General features: G+C 46.6%; 1 protein-coding gene across 3 annotated transcripts in view; it reads right to left on the reverse strand.

Moving 5' to 3' along the window:
• The window catches only part of DOCK1 (dedicator of cytokinesis 1), a 525,518-nt gene that overhangs the window by 172,470 nt on the left and 335,419 nt on the right, over nt 1–17,629 (reverse strand). For all 3 annotated transcript variants that reach the window (XM_078434961.2, XM_078434960.2, XM_078434962.2), the window contains exon 29: nt 15,506–15,600. In XM_078434961.2, coding sequence (XP_078291087.2) covers nt 15,506–15,600 — 95 coding nt within the window. The remainder of the gene's footprint in view (nt 1–15,505; nt 15,601–17,629) is intronic.

The following is a 17,629-nucleotide window of genomic DNA, read 5'->3' on the forward strand; positions in this document are numbered from 1 at the left end:
CTCTTTCTATGAGCAGCAGAATTAAAAAAAAAAAAAAATTAATGAGAAAAGGAAGCTACATGACAACGTGGCACCTCATGTTTTTGTTTTTGTTTTTGTTTTTGCCTTCCCTTCGTCACAGTGATGCCACATGACCGTGGGTAAAAAGCTCTCTGCTGGACTCCCAGACCTCCCACGTCCCAGCCTCAGGCACACCTTCGCTCTGGGAGTCTATGATCCTGACTCGTTCCTCACAGAACAAATCAGAAATCCCACCGAATAAAAATAATTCCCCTTAAGTCTAAGCTCAAGACTTTTGACTAGTCCCAAGGCAACTGCTGCAAAATCTGCCTTGAACTTGATCACTGGGGGTCCGGCCACGTAATCCTGCAGAGCTGGTCTTGCATGGAGCTGACCGGAGGCCATTCTGAAGCTACCAGATCCTTCTTCCTCTTTTCCATGCCCAGAACTCTGAAGCGTTCACAGCTCTGGAGGCCTCACTGGGCCCAACCCTGGACACAGACACTGCCACTTGTTGAAAGGACATGTTGTGCAGGGACCTCGGCACTTCCATGCCCCCCACCCCGGGGACCCGATCACTCGCTCTCCAGGAAAGGTTTTAGGGTCTGACTCCCTCCCCCACCCCCAAAGCTCTGTAAACTAAGCACGAGCAGCAGGGTGCCTGGGTGGCTTAGCTGGTTAAATGTCTGACTTCGGCTCAGGTCATCATCTCACAGTTCATGGGTTCGAGCCCCGTGTCGGGCTCTGTGCTGACAGCTCAGAGGTGGAGCCTGTTTTGAATTCTGTGTCTCCTTCACTCTGTGCCCCTCCCCTGCTCGTACTCTGTGTCTCTCTCTCAAAACTAATAAACATTAATCTTTTTTTAAATTAAATAGGAACAGCTACGAGGAGCATTTTCTTGTCAAAGCTGCACGGGCTGAGCAGGGAGACAGGTGCTACCCAGTGAGGACCCCACGGCTCGCAGCACAGAAAGCAAGCTCTCCTTTGGGGGCCTCAGTTGGCAGGGGTCTGGCTTCCTTGGAGTAGTCGTTGTCTGGGGTGGTAGAGAACTCAGGTTCAAGGCCTCCAACAGGCAAAAAGAGGTTGAAGCAGTCAGAGAACACGGGCTTCGTTCACCCTGGGAAGACCACAATGTGAAAAGCACCACAGGGGCTACAGAGAACGATCTCCTGGAACCTCAGATGGGGCACAGCACTGGGCCCCATCCCCCGGTCACGCTCAGTGCCAGGACCCAGACTCGGGGCCAAATTGGAGGCTGATACCCTCTCAGGCCAGCAGCCCTGGACGTGCACAGGACTTAAAATATAAAGTCATTCCAGTCCACCCAGGCAGGGTGGGGTCGGGATGCACTGAATCACAAAACTTCACCACAGGACTGATGTCCACCCACTAACAGGGGTCACCGGCACCACAAAGCTCTATGCGGATAGCCTGGCGAGCTGCCCCTCCTGCAAGGGCAGCTCCACGGACAGCGGAGAGAAAGAGGCCAGAGCCTCATGAGCCACCTGCTCTCCAGGCCCCCAAAGCTCGACCCCTAATGCAATAACAGTCCAGTAACAATAGTCATGGGCATGGGGAGGTCATTCCCTCTGGCATCAGTGGATGCCAAGCATCACTTGGCATACATTAACATGAATCTTTCCAGAATGTTAGTATCCCATAGGTGGCCCATGGCGGGGGGGAGGGGACCACTCTCCCACAGCCACCCGGCTCCCAAGGGTGTGCTGAAAACAAAGTATGACCCGCCGTAAAGCGGGCGTGCTTCTCCGTCTACAAAGTGAGCCCTTCCTGTGACGCAACGTTAGCAATCTTAGAAAGCTCATCAGGCGATCGCTTTTCCGTCCTGACTCTGGACAGGTGACCATGATGAATAATATACAAAGAAGGGCTATACCACTTCTTCAGGTCCACCATTGAGGACATTTTCTATTAAGTAAGACAAAACAAAAACCACTCCTGCCCCGCCTCCAAGGATGACATTAAGAAGTTCCCTCAGGGTGTCTGGGTGGCTCACTCCGTTAAGTGTCTGACTTTGGCTCAGGCCATGATCTCACAGTTCGTGGGTTCGAGCCCTGCATCAGGCTCTGTGCTGACAGCTCGGAGCCTGGAGCCTGCTTCAGATTCTGTGTCTCCCTCTCTCACCCCTCCCCATTTGGGCACATGCGCTCTCTCTCTCTCAAACACAAATAAACATTTTTTTAAAAATTAGAAAAAGGGGCGCCTGGGTGGCGCAGTCGGTTAAGCGTCCGACTTCAGCCAGGTCACGATCTCGCGGTCTGTGAGTTCGAGCCCCGCGTCAGGCTCTGGGCTGATGGCTCGGAGCCTGGAGCCTGTTTCCGATTCTGTGTCTCCCTCTCTCTCTGCCCCTCCCCCGTTCATGCTATGTCTCTCTCTGTCCCAAAAATAAATAAAAAACGTTGAAAAAAAAATTAAAAAAAAAATTAGAAAAAAAAAGAAATTCCCTTAGAAACTATAGTCAGGGAAAAGTGGGCCTCCTGTGGAGAAAGACTGCGCCTATCTGATCAGACCCCAAGAATGCTGGAACTCACAGTGTCCCTCATTTGTCTGGGCTTGGCAAGGCTTGGGAGAGAATGGGCTGCTTTACAACGTGCCAGGTTCCCAGGGGTTCCCTCTGGCCCCTTCTGCCCACAAAGATCCCCATCTCACTACACGATTACTTTGAGATTACTTTTTAGGTGCTGTCTTGTTACGTATGGTTTCCTGTAACTTGAAAACCACCCCAAATCCATCCGACAGGCAGAATAGAAATAACAAGTGGGACATTTCCCTTCTCTCCCATTTTCCTCGCCATTAGAAACTCACTTCGTGATGCACTGTCTGTGAGGGACCTTAAGGTCCAAGAGAGAATACCTGTTTGAGAAATACCGCTCAGAAGAGCCGGGCCCCCATAAATGACACGCAGACCGTGTTTGCCCTCAGGGTACCTCATAAAAGAGGAGTGCTCCGTTCTCTTTAAACCAAGCTTAATTCTTAGGTTTAGTACCAAAAATAAACAAATCGATCCAATATTCAGCTAGACTCCTCCATTCAATGCCCAGATCTTCCGCAGGTGAGTGGCGAATTAAAAATACCTTCTGCACAATAAACCGCAGCATCAGACGGGGATGAGATGGCCTTTTACTTTAGTCAAGCAATAACATTCCGTTTGAAGAATCAAATCAGATTTCTGACCCCTTCATCCCCCGGAGGGCGGGGAAAGCAGCCAGGAGGCCAGCTGCCACGTGGAAGGGACTGGGTGGGGGGAGGAGCGGTCCCAGGGAGAGAGCCCTGACTGCCACCTGTCAAATGCGACCACTGCAGTCAGGACCAAGATGAGGAAAATGCCCCGAAGAAACCCTAACTGGGAAATATTTATAGTTTAGCTTCCATCAAAGGAGTACGGCCTGATGAAACACGCCCCCACCTTTTCACAACATACATCCCATCCCCCTGTAGCACAGCAGAGGAACTCAATCTGACCATTTAGGACTTTCTAGCTCTTGCCGGAAACCTCAGGGTTTTGCCCCCCCTGAACACAATGCATCAGGAGAGAAGATAGGCTGTCAAGAATCACAGAAAAGGAGAGATAGAGAGGCGTCCTCTAACCTACTCTCCCAGGCCTCTGAATCCCAAGCAGCCCCTTGTTAGTGAGGCGAGGGCAACGCATCAGACAGATTGGGGGAGAGAGCTTTCCTGCTATGAAAAATAGATCGCATGCTAAGAAAAGTGTCAAGGGCTAAAGAGCTGCCCAAACGGCCGGACAGCTCAAGCCCTCTCCCCTGCTGGGGATGGTTAATATTTATATTCACAAATATTCACACTTAGCACTGTCTGTCCCTCGTTCAGGCCCCGTGTATCCATGACATGGGAGTTGAGGGGCACTGGGTCTTAAGCACGGAGAACAGCTCGGGCCGTCTCTGATACAGCAACGTGGGAAGAGGCTTTCCGTCGAGGGCTTTTGTTTTGAACCATTAGAATCCAGTGAACTGAAAAGACCAAGCTGTCAGTGTTCATTTTCTTCCGAAATCAACCAAACTGTAGAATAACACAAAATATTTCACTTTACAATATAATTTGTATCTTCAATTTCCTTGCAGCTCTGGGAATTTGACAGGTACAGTATTAAGTAAAAACCCTCCTGTGAAGTCTTATTGGAAAGGTCAACATGAAACAGCAGACAGCAATCTCCCTGCTGTTTAGGGACGCCCGCACATAGATACGAACGCGGATCACCCTCACCCGTGAGTTTAGAACAACTCTCAGTTAAGGAAATTCACTAGCTAACAGATCCCTAAGATAATAAGAAGCACCATTTTTCATTTTCATGGAAAACACAACTGAAATTATTTCTTGGTGGGATTATTTCTTTCTGGAATGATTTCTTTGTGGACACAAATATAAAATGGGTAACTGCATTGTATTCCTGGAAAAGCACTGCTACAAAAATGTGTCGTGTACTTTTATCGGTTGACTTTGTAAGAAAAAACATTTCCCATTGACATTCTTTCAGTTAGGCAGCTACTCTTTGTTGAGCACCTGCGATGCGCCAGGCAGGGTCACTGGGCGTTGATCAGCCATCATAGTGACAAGGAGGGATTTCTCCCCAGCAGCATCAAAGATCCAAGCACCAATGTGTAGAATTCCATGATAAAAGAACAAGGGACACATAAAAGCATCTTGTATGAGCAAAAGTGTATAGAAGATGCCACAATCCTATTGACATTTTGATTCTATGCAGAAATTATACTAAATATTATTATCATATCTTGGGGCACCTGAGTGGCTCAGTTGGCTGAGTGTCCGACTCTTGATTTCAGCTCAGGTCATGATCCCAGGGTTGTGGGATCGAGCCCAGTGTTGGGCTCGGTGCTAAGAGTGGAGCCTGCTTAAGGTTCTCTCTCTCTCTCTCTCTCTCTCTCTCTCTCTCTGCTTCTCACCCCGCTTACATGCTCTCTAAAATTAAAAAAAAATAAAAAGATGAAAAATATTATTATCATTTTTTATAAATCTGAAAATATATTACATATGTGATTTTTAAACATTGTAAGTGGTGGAATAATAATAAAATTATTAGTCAATTTTATTTCTGATCCCATGTCTAGAAAATAGCAGGAGTTTGGTAATTAATGGTGTGATTCCATGTTCAGTCTTCAAGATAATTTTATTTCAGGAACTGTATTTCATGGAGCTTCTATATAGACAGAATCTACAATACCAGGCAGCAGGCTCCCTTAGTATCTGGACAGTCACCATGCTGGTTACAACCAATTCGCCAGCAGGAAGTCCACTCAGTTTCTTTCTGCAAGAGTCATTGAAGATTTTTTCCAAAGGAAAAAATATTTAAAATGAAAATGTTTAATGTCAACCAAGAAAACCACTACTAAGAGAGAGACAGAAAGGGATGCCTGGGTGGTTCAGTCAAGCGTCCGACTTCAGCTCAGGTCATAATCTCGTGGTTTGTGGGTTGTAGCCCTGCATCGGGCTCTGTGCTGACAGCTCAGAGCCTGGAGCCTGCTTCGGATTCTGTGTCTCCCTCTTTCTCTGCCCCTCCCCCTCCCTCCCTCCCTCCCTCTCTCTCTCTCTCTCTCTCTCTCTCAAATATAAGTAAACATTTTTTTAAAAAAACTAAAAAAAAAAAGGGAGAGAGAGAGAGAGAGAGAGAGAAAGAAAAAACATAGCAGTAACTGAATAGGAAAACATATCTGCAACACACATAAGGCTCTTATCCTGCAAGCAGAGAAGACAAGTGACATAAGGACTAAACATTCAAAAATAACTGGTTAATATCCAAAATACATATAAAAACTCACATAACGCAACTGCAAAAACAAAACCGGTTAAAAAATGGGCATTTTTCCAGAAAGACATTTTCCCAAAGAAGACAGACAGATGGTCAACAAGCCTATGAAAGGATGCTCAACATCACTCATCATCAGGGACGTGCAAATCAAACTACAGTAAAATATCACCTCGCACCTGTTAAAATGGAAATTATCAACACTATAAGAGATAAATATTGGTGAGTTTGTGGAGAAAAGGAAACCCTTGTGTATGACTACTGGGAATGTAAACTGGTGTAGTCACTGTGGAAAACAGTATGGAGATTCTTCCAAAAAAAAAAAAAAATTGAGCTAGCACATAACGGACCAAGTCTCCTTCGAGGGAGATTTCCAAAGGAAACTCAAACACTATCTTGAAAAGATATCTGCACTCCCACGTTCACTGCACCATTATTTACAAAGACCGAAACACAGAAACAACCTATGTGTCCGTAGATGGATAAATGGATGAAGAACATGGGATACAGATAGAGATAATGGAGAATCATTCAGCCACAAAAGGATGAAATCTCACCATTTGTGACAACATGGGTGGACCTTGAGGGCATTATGCTAAGTGAAATATGTCAGACAGAGAAAAGACAAACACTGGTGTAATCTCACTTATATGTGGAATCCTATTTATTTATAATTTATAATATTATACTTATGTATAATGTTTTATAAAAGACACATACACAAACTCCCCCAGAAGAGACACTTGCTAATCTTCTCTACACATGTCCTACAGGCCAGCCATTAGGAGGGGCGGGATGGATCTAAATTCATGTCAGTAGGACTGGACTCTCTACGCCCTTCTTGCTCCCATGGCCATGTGAGCCTGGACCACGCCCACAGAGATTTGCCATAAAGCTGGAGCACCTGCCAGGGCATCTTGGAGAAAAATGCCTCCAATTCACAGGCACCGCCTGAATACATGAAAGGTCAGCCCTGGCATCCTCAGAGGATGGCCCCTAGGGTTCATTCTAAGGGATGCTGTCTTTGCTGGGGTCATGCAACAGGAAAAGGTGGCGAAGAAATGTGCAAATAAAGAGAAGAGGGTCACCGAAATCCATCACATATATTACTATTAATTACTTGACATCACAGAGTTTCAGTTTTTTCCATCTATAAAATGGGGTTTTTAACATTTTGAGTTGAGTGATTCTTTAAAGGGGGCTATCCTGTACATGGAAGGACGTTTAGCAGTATCCCAGGAGTCGAGATGTCAGCAGCCTTCATTTCCCGAGCCGTGACAACAAAAATGTGCCTGGACACTGCCATGTCCCCTGGGCGGGGCCAAATCCCCCGTGGCTGAGAACCACGGAAAAGGTACCAAAGACCATGTTGGCATCTCACCAGGCATTCGATCCACATTGGCTGCCGCCTCCCTCCCATTCTAGACTTGAAATAAAAGCGTAACAGCACAGGGTCTTACACTGCACATGATTTTTTCGAAGTCCGGGTAGCACTGGAGGTGAACATTTAGGACAAAGGGATCTGGAGGGTGACCTTCATAAAACGTATTTCCTCCATTTTGTCATGCACATTGCAAGAAATTTCATGCATCAAACAGAGAGTGTGCTTGGCATCATTTCTCGTGAAGTGAAGTACGTCCTCCAGGATTAAGTGCCAGCAGACGGCCTCATCAACGCCAGCCACGAGCTCACAGCAAGGTGTGCAGTGTCTCTGAGAATTCTTCAGCAGACTTTGCCCTTTCAAAACTTTCCTCTGGAACGAGCTTCCCTCAATAAGAGTCCCGGCTAAGGGCTCTTCATCACTGCCATGCCTTTGAAGAGTAGCTTGAGTTCTCATCTCTGAATTAAATAAAGAGGCCATTTGAATAAAACCCAACTGTATAAAAGATCTACGTTATGTGTGATAAATTGGTTATATGGACCGAGGTAAAATCTGGAATTATTTGTTTTCAGGCCAAGCTTAATTATTAAGCACAGAGCAAAAGCACGCATACCGTTGGATAACTATATGGAAAGTACTAAAATAATTTATGAAAATGCCATGAAGGATACACGGAACTGAAAACTGGTGGCAAAGTACCACACGGGTGGGGGTCTAAGTCCTGCTCAGAGATCCAAGGTGCCCTTACTAGATCTGAATCAACATCCGTCTTGAAATCCCAGGGCTTCACGGTGGCCAGCCGAGCCCCAGAGAAACATCTCCCGTGTTTCCCCAGGAGACCAGCCAGAACCGTGCTCAGGGATAGCCCCGGTTGGCCCGACCGAGGAGGCAGGCCTGCGCCTTCACTGTCTACAAACTGGGGTCTGAGCAGCAAGACATCTCAGGTGAGGCCAATTTCCTTGGAGAAGCACCCAAGTTCAAAGACCGATATTATTAAGTGTGAGAGCTGGGTGAAACGTGGGCATGCTGAGCTCCGGGGAAATTTTCATTCCAGAATGTTTTCATTACACTGATGTTGAATTCCTCTTTCTTCCACTGAAAAACAATACTTATTTATTTATTTTTTTTCCTGTGGTCTTCAGCAAGTTGTGTGGTGACAGTGTTTCTGTCAACGGCCTGAAACTGTATACAGTTTCAAAGGGAAAAAGGATTCTGAGGTGTGCTTAAAATCTTCAAGCCGTTGGATATGCAAAGCCTCGGTAGGAAACCGGTGAATTTAAAAAATAAATTAAATTAAAAGTAACAACATCAACTAAAACCTCAGGCTTCAAAGGGAGTAAAAAGATGTTGAGGAGAAATAATCCAAGAGTCTCCGGAGCCCCAAATGCTTTATATCCATATAAATGCTTTATATTCAACTTGCACAAAGATTTCAGCTGCGTGTCCTTTCACGGGAGAGGTGTTTCCTGAGCAGGAGATTGAGCAGGAAAACACAGTCCTCCCAGACTGGGCCGTTTTCAGCTATCGCTGTTGTCAGGGCCCCTGAGGCAGATCCCCAGTGAGTGGGGACCCCCCCCCCACCTCGCTTTCTCTCACCCTAAGGCAAGTGGCACATTTCCTCTGCTCTGAGCCCAGGGCACAGTGTGGACAAGGACAAAAATTCTTCCACAGCAATGAAACCAAATGGCGCTGTACCTGCAAACAGCCTACCGTGCAAATTTGCTTTCTGAGCATTATCATGATTTATCCTTAAGAAGCCTGGCATCTCAAAGGTAGAATACCTTTCTAAGGCTTAAGGCCCTTTCTTGTCCTGACTATACGCCAGATTAATTTTGGCAGAAACATCCATGAGCTTGCCATCTTGGACTCTGATATATCTGATGGATACTACTTATGAGTGGGGAAATGTGCTGTGTTTAAAAGGAGAGAAATGGCTACGTTATAAAAATGTGCATGGGAAATTTACCCCACGAAGGAGCCACACGCAAGTATGGGTGTGTGAATATGTGATGTGCACAATCAGGGTGGTGGAAACATACTACGTTGTATTAATGCATTGACGCTAACAAATCCCGGTCAAAAGACGCCTGAATCATGGAGGAGAGAAGAAGGCGTAGAAGAAGCCACACAGAAATGCACTAACACCGTAGGCCAAAGAAAGGTGGTCAAAAACAGATGGTACAAACATCGGCTTGGACTGTTCTGGGACAGTCTCCACCTGGCCATGATCAAAACTAGGGCTTTGACGCATGAAGGAAGTAGCAATAATGATCTCACAAATTCTGAGATGAGATACAATTTCAGGGTTGCGGGGTGCCTGGGTGGCTCAGTCGGTTAAGCGACCGACCTCGGCTTGGGTCATGATCTCACGGTTTGTGAGTTTGAGCCCCGCGTCGGGCTCTGTGCTGACAGCTCAGAGCCTGGGGCCTGTTTCTGATTCTATGTCTCCCTCTCTCTGCACCTCCCCTGCTCGTGTTCTGTCTCTCTCTGACTCTCAAAAAATCAATAAATGTTAATAAAAAAAAAATTTTTTTTTAAATTTCAGGGTTGCTAAGGACAAATATTAGATTAAATGGATTCCAGATATAGTAAAACCAGACCATCACTTCTGACTGATGGTCTTTAATGTTTAAACGGTCGACAACTAGACAATGCTCTATTTGGCAAGTTAGCAAAACCCACTCATTTGACAAGCTAGTCTTTCAGACAGGTCCAATTATGACCAGGCTCTGTTACAGCCAGTAGATTCCAACTGGCAATATCCTAAGCATTTCAAAATTGAAATGACCATCTCTTCCCTTTTCTGTGAGCAGAATTTTGACTTCCCAACCGATTCCTTAACTGTGATGTTCTCTTGTTTGATATGTCATTTAAGGACCTGTAACATATATCATCAGTCTCCGCTGACAAATTGGCAAGGAACTTTTTTATCATCCAGCGAGAATTTTGCAAACCTTTATTTTGGCTTTGTCTTCCCGGTAGCTTCAAGTTGCTCAGCTTCTAGAGAGCTTCATGTTTTCTCTGTGGTTTTATGTGTTCTATTTTATATTCAGGGCCTACGAATCGCTACTTGCAGAACAGACCAAGTCCTGTCTGAAAGTGGGTAGGATATAAACCACAAGTCATAAATATAATCTCCTTTTGGCCCCAGCTTAGAGCAGGAAGCACAAGACACAGAAACTGTGCTAATCTACAGGAACGTTTCAAAACGATGGATAATTGCTGTTGCAAGCTAGGAGTATTCTGAGGAAGTAAAAATGTTGGTTTTATTCCTTTTTCATCTTGAGAGAGGGACACAAACACCAAGGCCTAGTGAGAATCCGAACCAGGGTAGTTGAATTTGTTTTTAGTTCTGTTGCCAAGACTGAATGGTTGACAAACGTAGAAAGGGTTTTTGTACCATGTTCTGCACTCAATATGAGTTAGAAAGTCTAATTCTAAAAATCTACTGCTCTTTTTCTCACCCAGTATAGTGTAGAAGTGTCTTTCTCAAGTGACATTATGGCGGTTAATAACAGATGCTTTCTTCAAGGTGAAAAAGAGATTCAGTGAAACCAGCGAGTAGACTCAACGCCTACTGGATCACTCCTACGCCTTAAAATTCGAGTCAGGGATTTTTAGTGTACAAACACCCTCCTATGACAAATCCAAGTCCTAAGACTAGAAGAAAGACATGGAAAGTCAACCAAGTGGTCACGTTTCCGCTAGCAACCAAGGAGAACTCTTCAAGAGTCGCAGCGTGAGTCCTCAACATCAGACTACGCTGCCCACCCTGCGAAGCTTAACTCTGAAAAAGCTGGCTAATATGAGTTCAAGGATGGATACCGGCACTTCGAGACTCAGGTGAAGGTCTCTGCTTCCAATACAGCCTCAGATCTTACACGGAGACTTAGCCTTTGCCTCCCTCCGGGAGGATTTTAAAGCACTTCTGGATAACAGGCAAGCACATTTCTACTCTATCTGAACTGTGCTTATCTCAAATGTCATCTTGCCATCTGGCACCGTCTGATCCTACAGCGGAGCTCTAACGTCAGGCCACCACCAGTCAGTTGCTATCCACAACACGGCGACCGAGCAACTCCCGTCCTTGGGACGCTCATTGTATCGTCTCACTTTGATTCTTGGTTTTGGAGTCGTTGCACCAGAACTGACGGGCGCCATCTTTAATTACATTTAAGAAGCCCCAGGTGTTGAGATGGTGCCTTTGCAGATGCAAAGCTGAACAAGCACACAAATATTTAGGAGACCGCAGGGGTTGAGTCTGTCCATTTCTAAGCTGGGGATGGTAAAACCGCGTGTCCAGCTGTACCATTAATATTTTAATACAGACTCCTGAAAGCTTCTGGGCATCACTGCTCATCCTGTGGAGGCAAGGAAGCCTCTGATACATGCCAAGCAGAGGAAGAGCAGGGAAGTCTCGCAACACAGAAGGTATCGAGCTATTAAGTTACAGATTTTTTTAAAAAGGCAGATAACGGCATAGAAACAGTGCTATGTAGCATCTACGTAACCTCTATAGGAAATGATCTTACTGCACTATTAATGACCTTTTATTCTTCCAGAAGTTTACAACAGGACTCCAGTAGTAAATGATATGCTCCTTAACAGCATACACTTTTCATGGCGACAAAAGCTGAGTAAGAATGTTTTGACTTCCAGGCTTAACATTCACTTAGATACGTAGAAAACCTTGCAGGAAAGTCCCACTCGAAGGACACCAGGGTTAAAAACAACAACACTCTCTTTGAAAGACAGGAAACATACTCAAGGTAGCAGGGTGGTTTAGAGGGTGTGCTCGGGATTTAAATACTGGCCCCATCAATTCCCAGCTGTGCGTCTTTTGGCAAGTTACCCAAGCTTTCTGCTTCGATTTCCACATCTGTAAAATGGGCATAAAAACCCAGCCGTCTCAGAGCACTGCTGTGGGTTTTATGGCCACGAGGACCGCATGTCCCCACAGCGGCACCTGGCACGTAGAAAGCAGCCAAATACTCATCCTGAGTCTTAGGGGACAAACACAGAACACATCACAAAGAAGGACTATATTCAATAAGAAAATGAAATAAACACTTCATTCTGAAGCTGGCATTTAAACCCTTAAAGTTAAAGAAAACTGCAGGGTCACTAAAGCAGATGTCTTGAGATAAAAGTTTTAAGTTTTAGCGAGTTGGTGGCACAGAAGTAATACCTTTCCTTCCAAAACCCAATTGATTCAGTTTCTAAAAAATGACACTGTTTACTCAACAGAGGGGGCAGCATTTGGGGCAGTGGGAAGATTCCAGAATGAAGATTACGATCATTGCTGCCCAAACTTTGACCGAAACGCCTCGGTTGTGGCTTATGCCTCTCTGTACGTGTTGGCTTCGGAATGTGCTCCTGGGGAAGGCGGCAGTGTGAGAGAGACCTGGATGGATGTGAGCCTCTCACAGCCAGAATCTCCGCAAATCAAGGAGATTTTACCTGGTACCAACACTCCTCCGTGAACGTGTCCATATACACACGTGCATGCCCATACACACGCACCACGTGTTTACTTACACGCACACAGACGCTGCTCATCCTTGGAAAGCACTGCCAGAGGAAACGCTGTCGGCTGGATGGCCTGGTGTCACAGTGCTAGGATTTTAGATTAGACCATCCTGTACAACATTTGATGTGCAACATGAGTCAGACCATAGGGATTTTATATTCAGTGTGTCCCCTGTCGAGATGTCCTTTGGGGCTACAGCCTACGTGCACCCTGAACAAGCTAAAAGGATGGGCTCCCCGCTCTACTCTTTAATTCTTCTTTTTTAATTTATTATTTATTTTGAAAGAGAGAAAGAGAGAGAGGGAAAGGGTTAGAGAGAGAGAACCCCAAGTAGGCTCCGTGCCATCCGCTCAAGAGCCTGACGCGGGGCTCGAACTCACGAAGCGTGAGATCATGACCTGAGCCGAGATCAAGAGTTGGACGCTTAATCGACTGAGCCACCCAGGAGCCCCCAGACTTTAATTCTCTTATCACCTACACAAGACTTTATGCCCCAAAGTGTCCATCACATCCCTTGCTATGAGGACACAGCACCCTATGGCTTCTCCCTCACAGATGTTCCTTGCCCCCCAGACAAGACTCTCCTCCTATGGCGAGATGCAAAGGCTTGGGTCTGAGATGCCACCACACACCTGCATCTCTGTCATGAGGCTGGGCCCCGTGGAGGTGCCCTAGTGAGAAAGGACACAGGGACAAGGCTAGACTGATGTACAGGGAGCATGTGATTCCAGAGGCCACAGATCAAGCCACCTTCTCACTGTAGAAATAATAGAACATGTCGGGAGAAGCTGGACAGAATATGCAGAGAAGGAAAGCCTAAACAAGTGGCCCTCACTTGGAACCAAAGACCACGTGGCTTTCACCCGCATGTGGCTCTGGGGTTATGCTCCCAGACTTCAGGGCTGGCAGCAGGAGGCAGATGGCGGAGTGGTGGGAAGAGGGAACAAAGCAATCTTCATGCTAAAACTGAAAACAGACTCTCACTCGTCATAGAGTAGCATAAATCAATACAGTGTGGCCACACCTTCCTTGACAGTTTACCCCGTGGGACCCCTGGGATCAGAGGCACCGAGTCAAACAATTTTGGGGCATGAATCACATCTGACCTGTGAGGGGGCAGTGCCCCCTCCCTTGCCCCGGGTGTAGAATGCCTAGGCTGGGTGCCAGGCCACGGCCGCTCTGGAGGAGAGACGCAGGTCAAGTTCATGTGTGGGGTCACAAGGTGGAGAGCAGAGTCCGCACCCACCACCTCCCGCACTCTGCACAGGGGCCTGCCTGTGGTTCTGTTCAGCAAGAGACCCGGGTCTTGCCAGCAAGAGACCCGTGGTTTTCAATGACATGGCAAGCCATTGTTTGTTGCATCAGGGAAAAGGCAAATCAAAACCACGATGAGACACACATCTATCACGAGGGCTAAAACGAAAAATAGCGAGGACAGCAAATGCTGGCAAGGACGCAGAAATACTGGATCGTTCTTACATTGCTTGTGAGAACGTAAAATGGTACAGCTATCGCCTGGCAGCTTCTATAAAATTAAACATGTAGTTACCATACAACCCAGCGTACCTACCCCAGGGCATTTACGCCCGAGAAACGAACTTATGTTCACACACAAATCTGTACATGAATGTGCATAGCAGCTTTATCCATAGTAGCCCCAAACTGGCAAGCACCCAGACGTCCTTCGTCAGACGAATGGTTAAACCATCTGTGGTCCATCCATACCCTGCAAGGCCACCAGACAAAGAAAAGGAAGAAACTATCGGTATGCCCAACAGCCTATGTGAATCTCCAGGGAATTAAGCGGAGTGAAAAAAGTCCATCCTAGAAATGTTACATTCGGTAGAATTCCATTTACGTATCACATTGGAAATGCCAAAATTTTAGAAGTGGAGAAAATATGAGTGGCTGCCTGGGTGTAGGGAGGGGGGAGGTGGAGGGGCGAGAAGGATGTGTTATCGATGGGCAACAAGAGGGACCCTTGTGCTGGTGGATTCAAGAACAGGTGCCGAGGAAACACACAAGTACAATGGAAATATCGGTGTAACACTGGTGAATCACATCCATGCCGACTCCCTGGGAGCAGAATCGTGCGATAGTCTTGGAAAACGTTACCATCGAGGGAACCTGGCTTTGTAAAGTATACACAAGATCTCTCTGTATTTCTTTTTACAACCGCACTGCCTATGAATCTATAACTATCTCCATAAAAAATGCAATAAGAAATAAGGGGGGGGGGGGAAGGAGGTCGGGGGAATTTCTTCCAGAAATCACATGTGATTGAGAACCCAATGATCATTGCTGGTGCTTACAGGAAGTGGAGAACACAAGAGCTGGAACATTAACCAACAGCCTTCACAGCGAAATGATAAACCGGGCACAGGATTAATATTTAATAAGTATGAAGAAAATGCTCACTCTTTAAAGCTGAAATGAGAAAATGCAAAGACCTTTCAAAAACCTCGACCGGGTGAGAAACACTTGGGCTAATAAACACATGTGATTAAAATACGACGGCAAACGGATGGCAAGAGGTAGACAAAGGTCGCCTCTGACGAAGGCTAAGGAGGGGCTAGGGCTCACCTCCCTCTTTCCCCAGGGGGACAAAGCCCCGCATCGGCATAAGGAAATCACCCAATCTGCAGGTCCGTTTCTCCAAATAATTGTCTGCACCGCAGAATGGGGAGGATGTGCTCTTTGTGGGAGAGCCCCCACGGGATACAGGCAACACCACTGTTCCCACCAGATGTGAATTAGGCACCTTGTAAAGGGTGAGAGCTTTCCTCCCGGTACTTACTTATTCTGCATCATGTTCATTATCACCCAGTCGAAAGGGTAGACGTTCTTCCCAATGAGGTTCTTAAACATGATGAATGTTTCCATCAGGAAATCCTGAAATAAAAAACAGAACACTGAAACAGCCCACCAAGAGAAAGGAGAAAACCAATCCCCCCTTGAATAATTACAGTATAAATGACTTCATTTTTTTTTTTTTTTTTTGGCCGAACGAAAACAATCTAAAAAGTAATGAAGATGTATTTCACAGGAGCTGTGCCTTACTTCTACTTTTCTGTTTGCCTGAGCACCTCCTGTCTGCGATCACGTTTTCAGGGATGTATTCAGAAACAGCACCTGGGCACATCTAATGGTCATAAGGAGTAGATTTTCAGGTTACCCATATGCATTCTTTCTGCTTGTAGGGAAACAGATATTTTGCAAGCATCACACGCGGGTTGTAGCTATTTGTTCTGTTTACTCTAAATCCATTTTTCATTACGAACAGGGCCCATCAGGTGGAATACGGGGTATTAACATCCATTCCTTTTTTTTTAGTGTAACTTAACAAGGAAAAGGCTCGGGCGGGAACTCCCGACCACCTGCACCTGTTCAGCTCGCCACGACCCTCTGAGCATCTACGCGGTCGCGTGGTCACTTTCATCTGGCAGCTACGACCCTACACGCTATTCAGCGATTCTTGTGCTGTCTTGGGCACGATTCTTTGCTCTTCGCGGGGCATGCCCTGCCCTGCTACCCTGCTTCCACGCTAAGACTGCTCCTGGCATCAGGAAGGGACACCCCTTTTCCTGGGGGCTCCGGCCTGTGCCTGTCAGAAGTAGGAGAACTTCATGAGCCTGACAGCTTGGCACTTGTTCTGAGCTGACTGGAACAAAACTAGCATTTATCCTCAAAAGCACACGGCCCCAGCAGTCTGCATGCTCCCTCAAGGTCCGAGGTGGGCAGGGGAAAAGCAACAGAGCCTTCTCTTAGAAAAATGAGGCCGTGGTCAGAGATTGCCCAGTGAGTGGCTGTGTGTCATTTATTTAATCTACGGAACCATAAGGAGGTGCAACGGCCGTGAGGACTCAGGCGACGAACGGGAGGAAGTTAAACGGCCAGGAACGCGATTCTTAGCAAAGTTCGAAACAGGCGGTTCTCGCCAATAGATACAAGCTCGATTTGACAGAATCAATAAGCTGATGTGCAAAGTTAAATACTTTCACGGCAACCTTAACGGCAATGTCGGGCTCTGGTAAGTCGTGCCTGCGGTGGGCCCCCCACCATGACTGAGACCTCAGGGAGCAACTGTGATCCCTTCCCCCTTTTTACAACAGGGGCCCCCAGTCGAAGAGAGGTTCGGGACGTAGCCAAAGTCAAGAGAGAAGAGGCATCCCGACGTCCTCCAGACCCTGCTCACACGAGCTCGGACCACCAGGGGTGCTCCGGGCAACCCAGACACAACGCACAGCACCTCTCCCCCGGTCGATGCCCGCCATGCAGAGCTCACCACTTAAGTTTCCCCGCTTTGCCAAGACTTTCACATTTTAATGACCAGGTTGCACATTTGGCCGGCTGGGTGCCATAATTTAGCCACATCTCTATTTGCATGAAATTGCTGGCTTTCTTGCTGATCACTCCTCAAAGCCTGATAATTGAGATACAGGGTCTGGGTTTTATTATTCTGGAAGAGGAGCATATTTTCCCAACTCCCTGATTTTTTTTTCTAGGAAACACAGCCCCATACTTCATTAGTATGGCTCAGCTGTTCAATGTTGGTACTTTGCTGATCAGACAAAACTCTGCGTATTGTGGAGGATGAGGTTCTGCAAAGGCGTCCTTGTCGGTCTGCATAATTTACTAGGCATGGCGATGGTCCCCACCATGGCCGATGAGGCTTAGCAGACTATTACGCTGGAAGCTCCGAGTCAACAAGGGGAGACAGAGGACTGATACAAGGTTTTTTGTGAAAACTTCAGCTTTCAGCGCCAATTCCTTCCCGCGGCATTTTCCAGTTTGATTGTTATGGGGGTACCGGATGCCCCATACGATACGTGGGGAGCTCTAACAAAAGGCACCAATGCGTAGGCGGAATCTTCTTGTCATAAATCCACCTGCTTCTATCTATCCCTACCCCCATCCACCT

The sequence above is a fragment of the Panthera onca genome, chromosome D2 (assembly GCF_046562875.1).
Source record: "Panthera onca isolate mPanOnc1 chromosome D2, mPanOnc1 haplotype 2, whole genome shotgun sequence".
NCBI lineage: Eukaryota > Metazoa > Chordata > Mammalia > Carnivora > Felidae > Panthera > Panthera onca.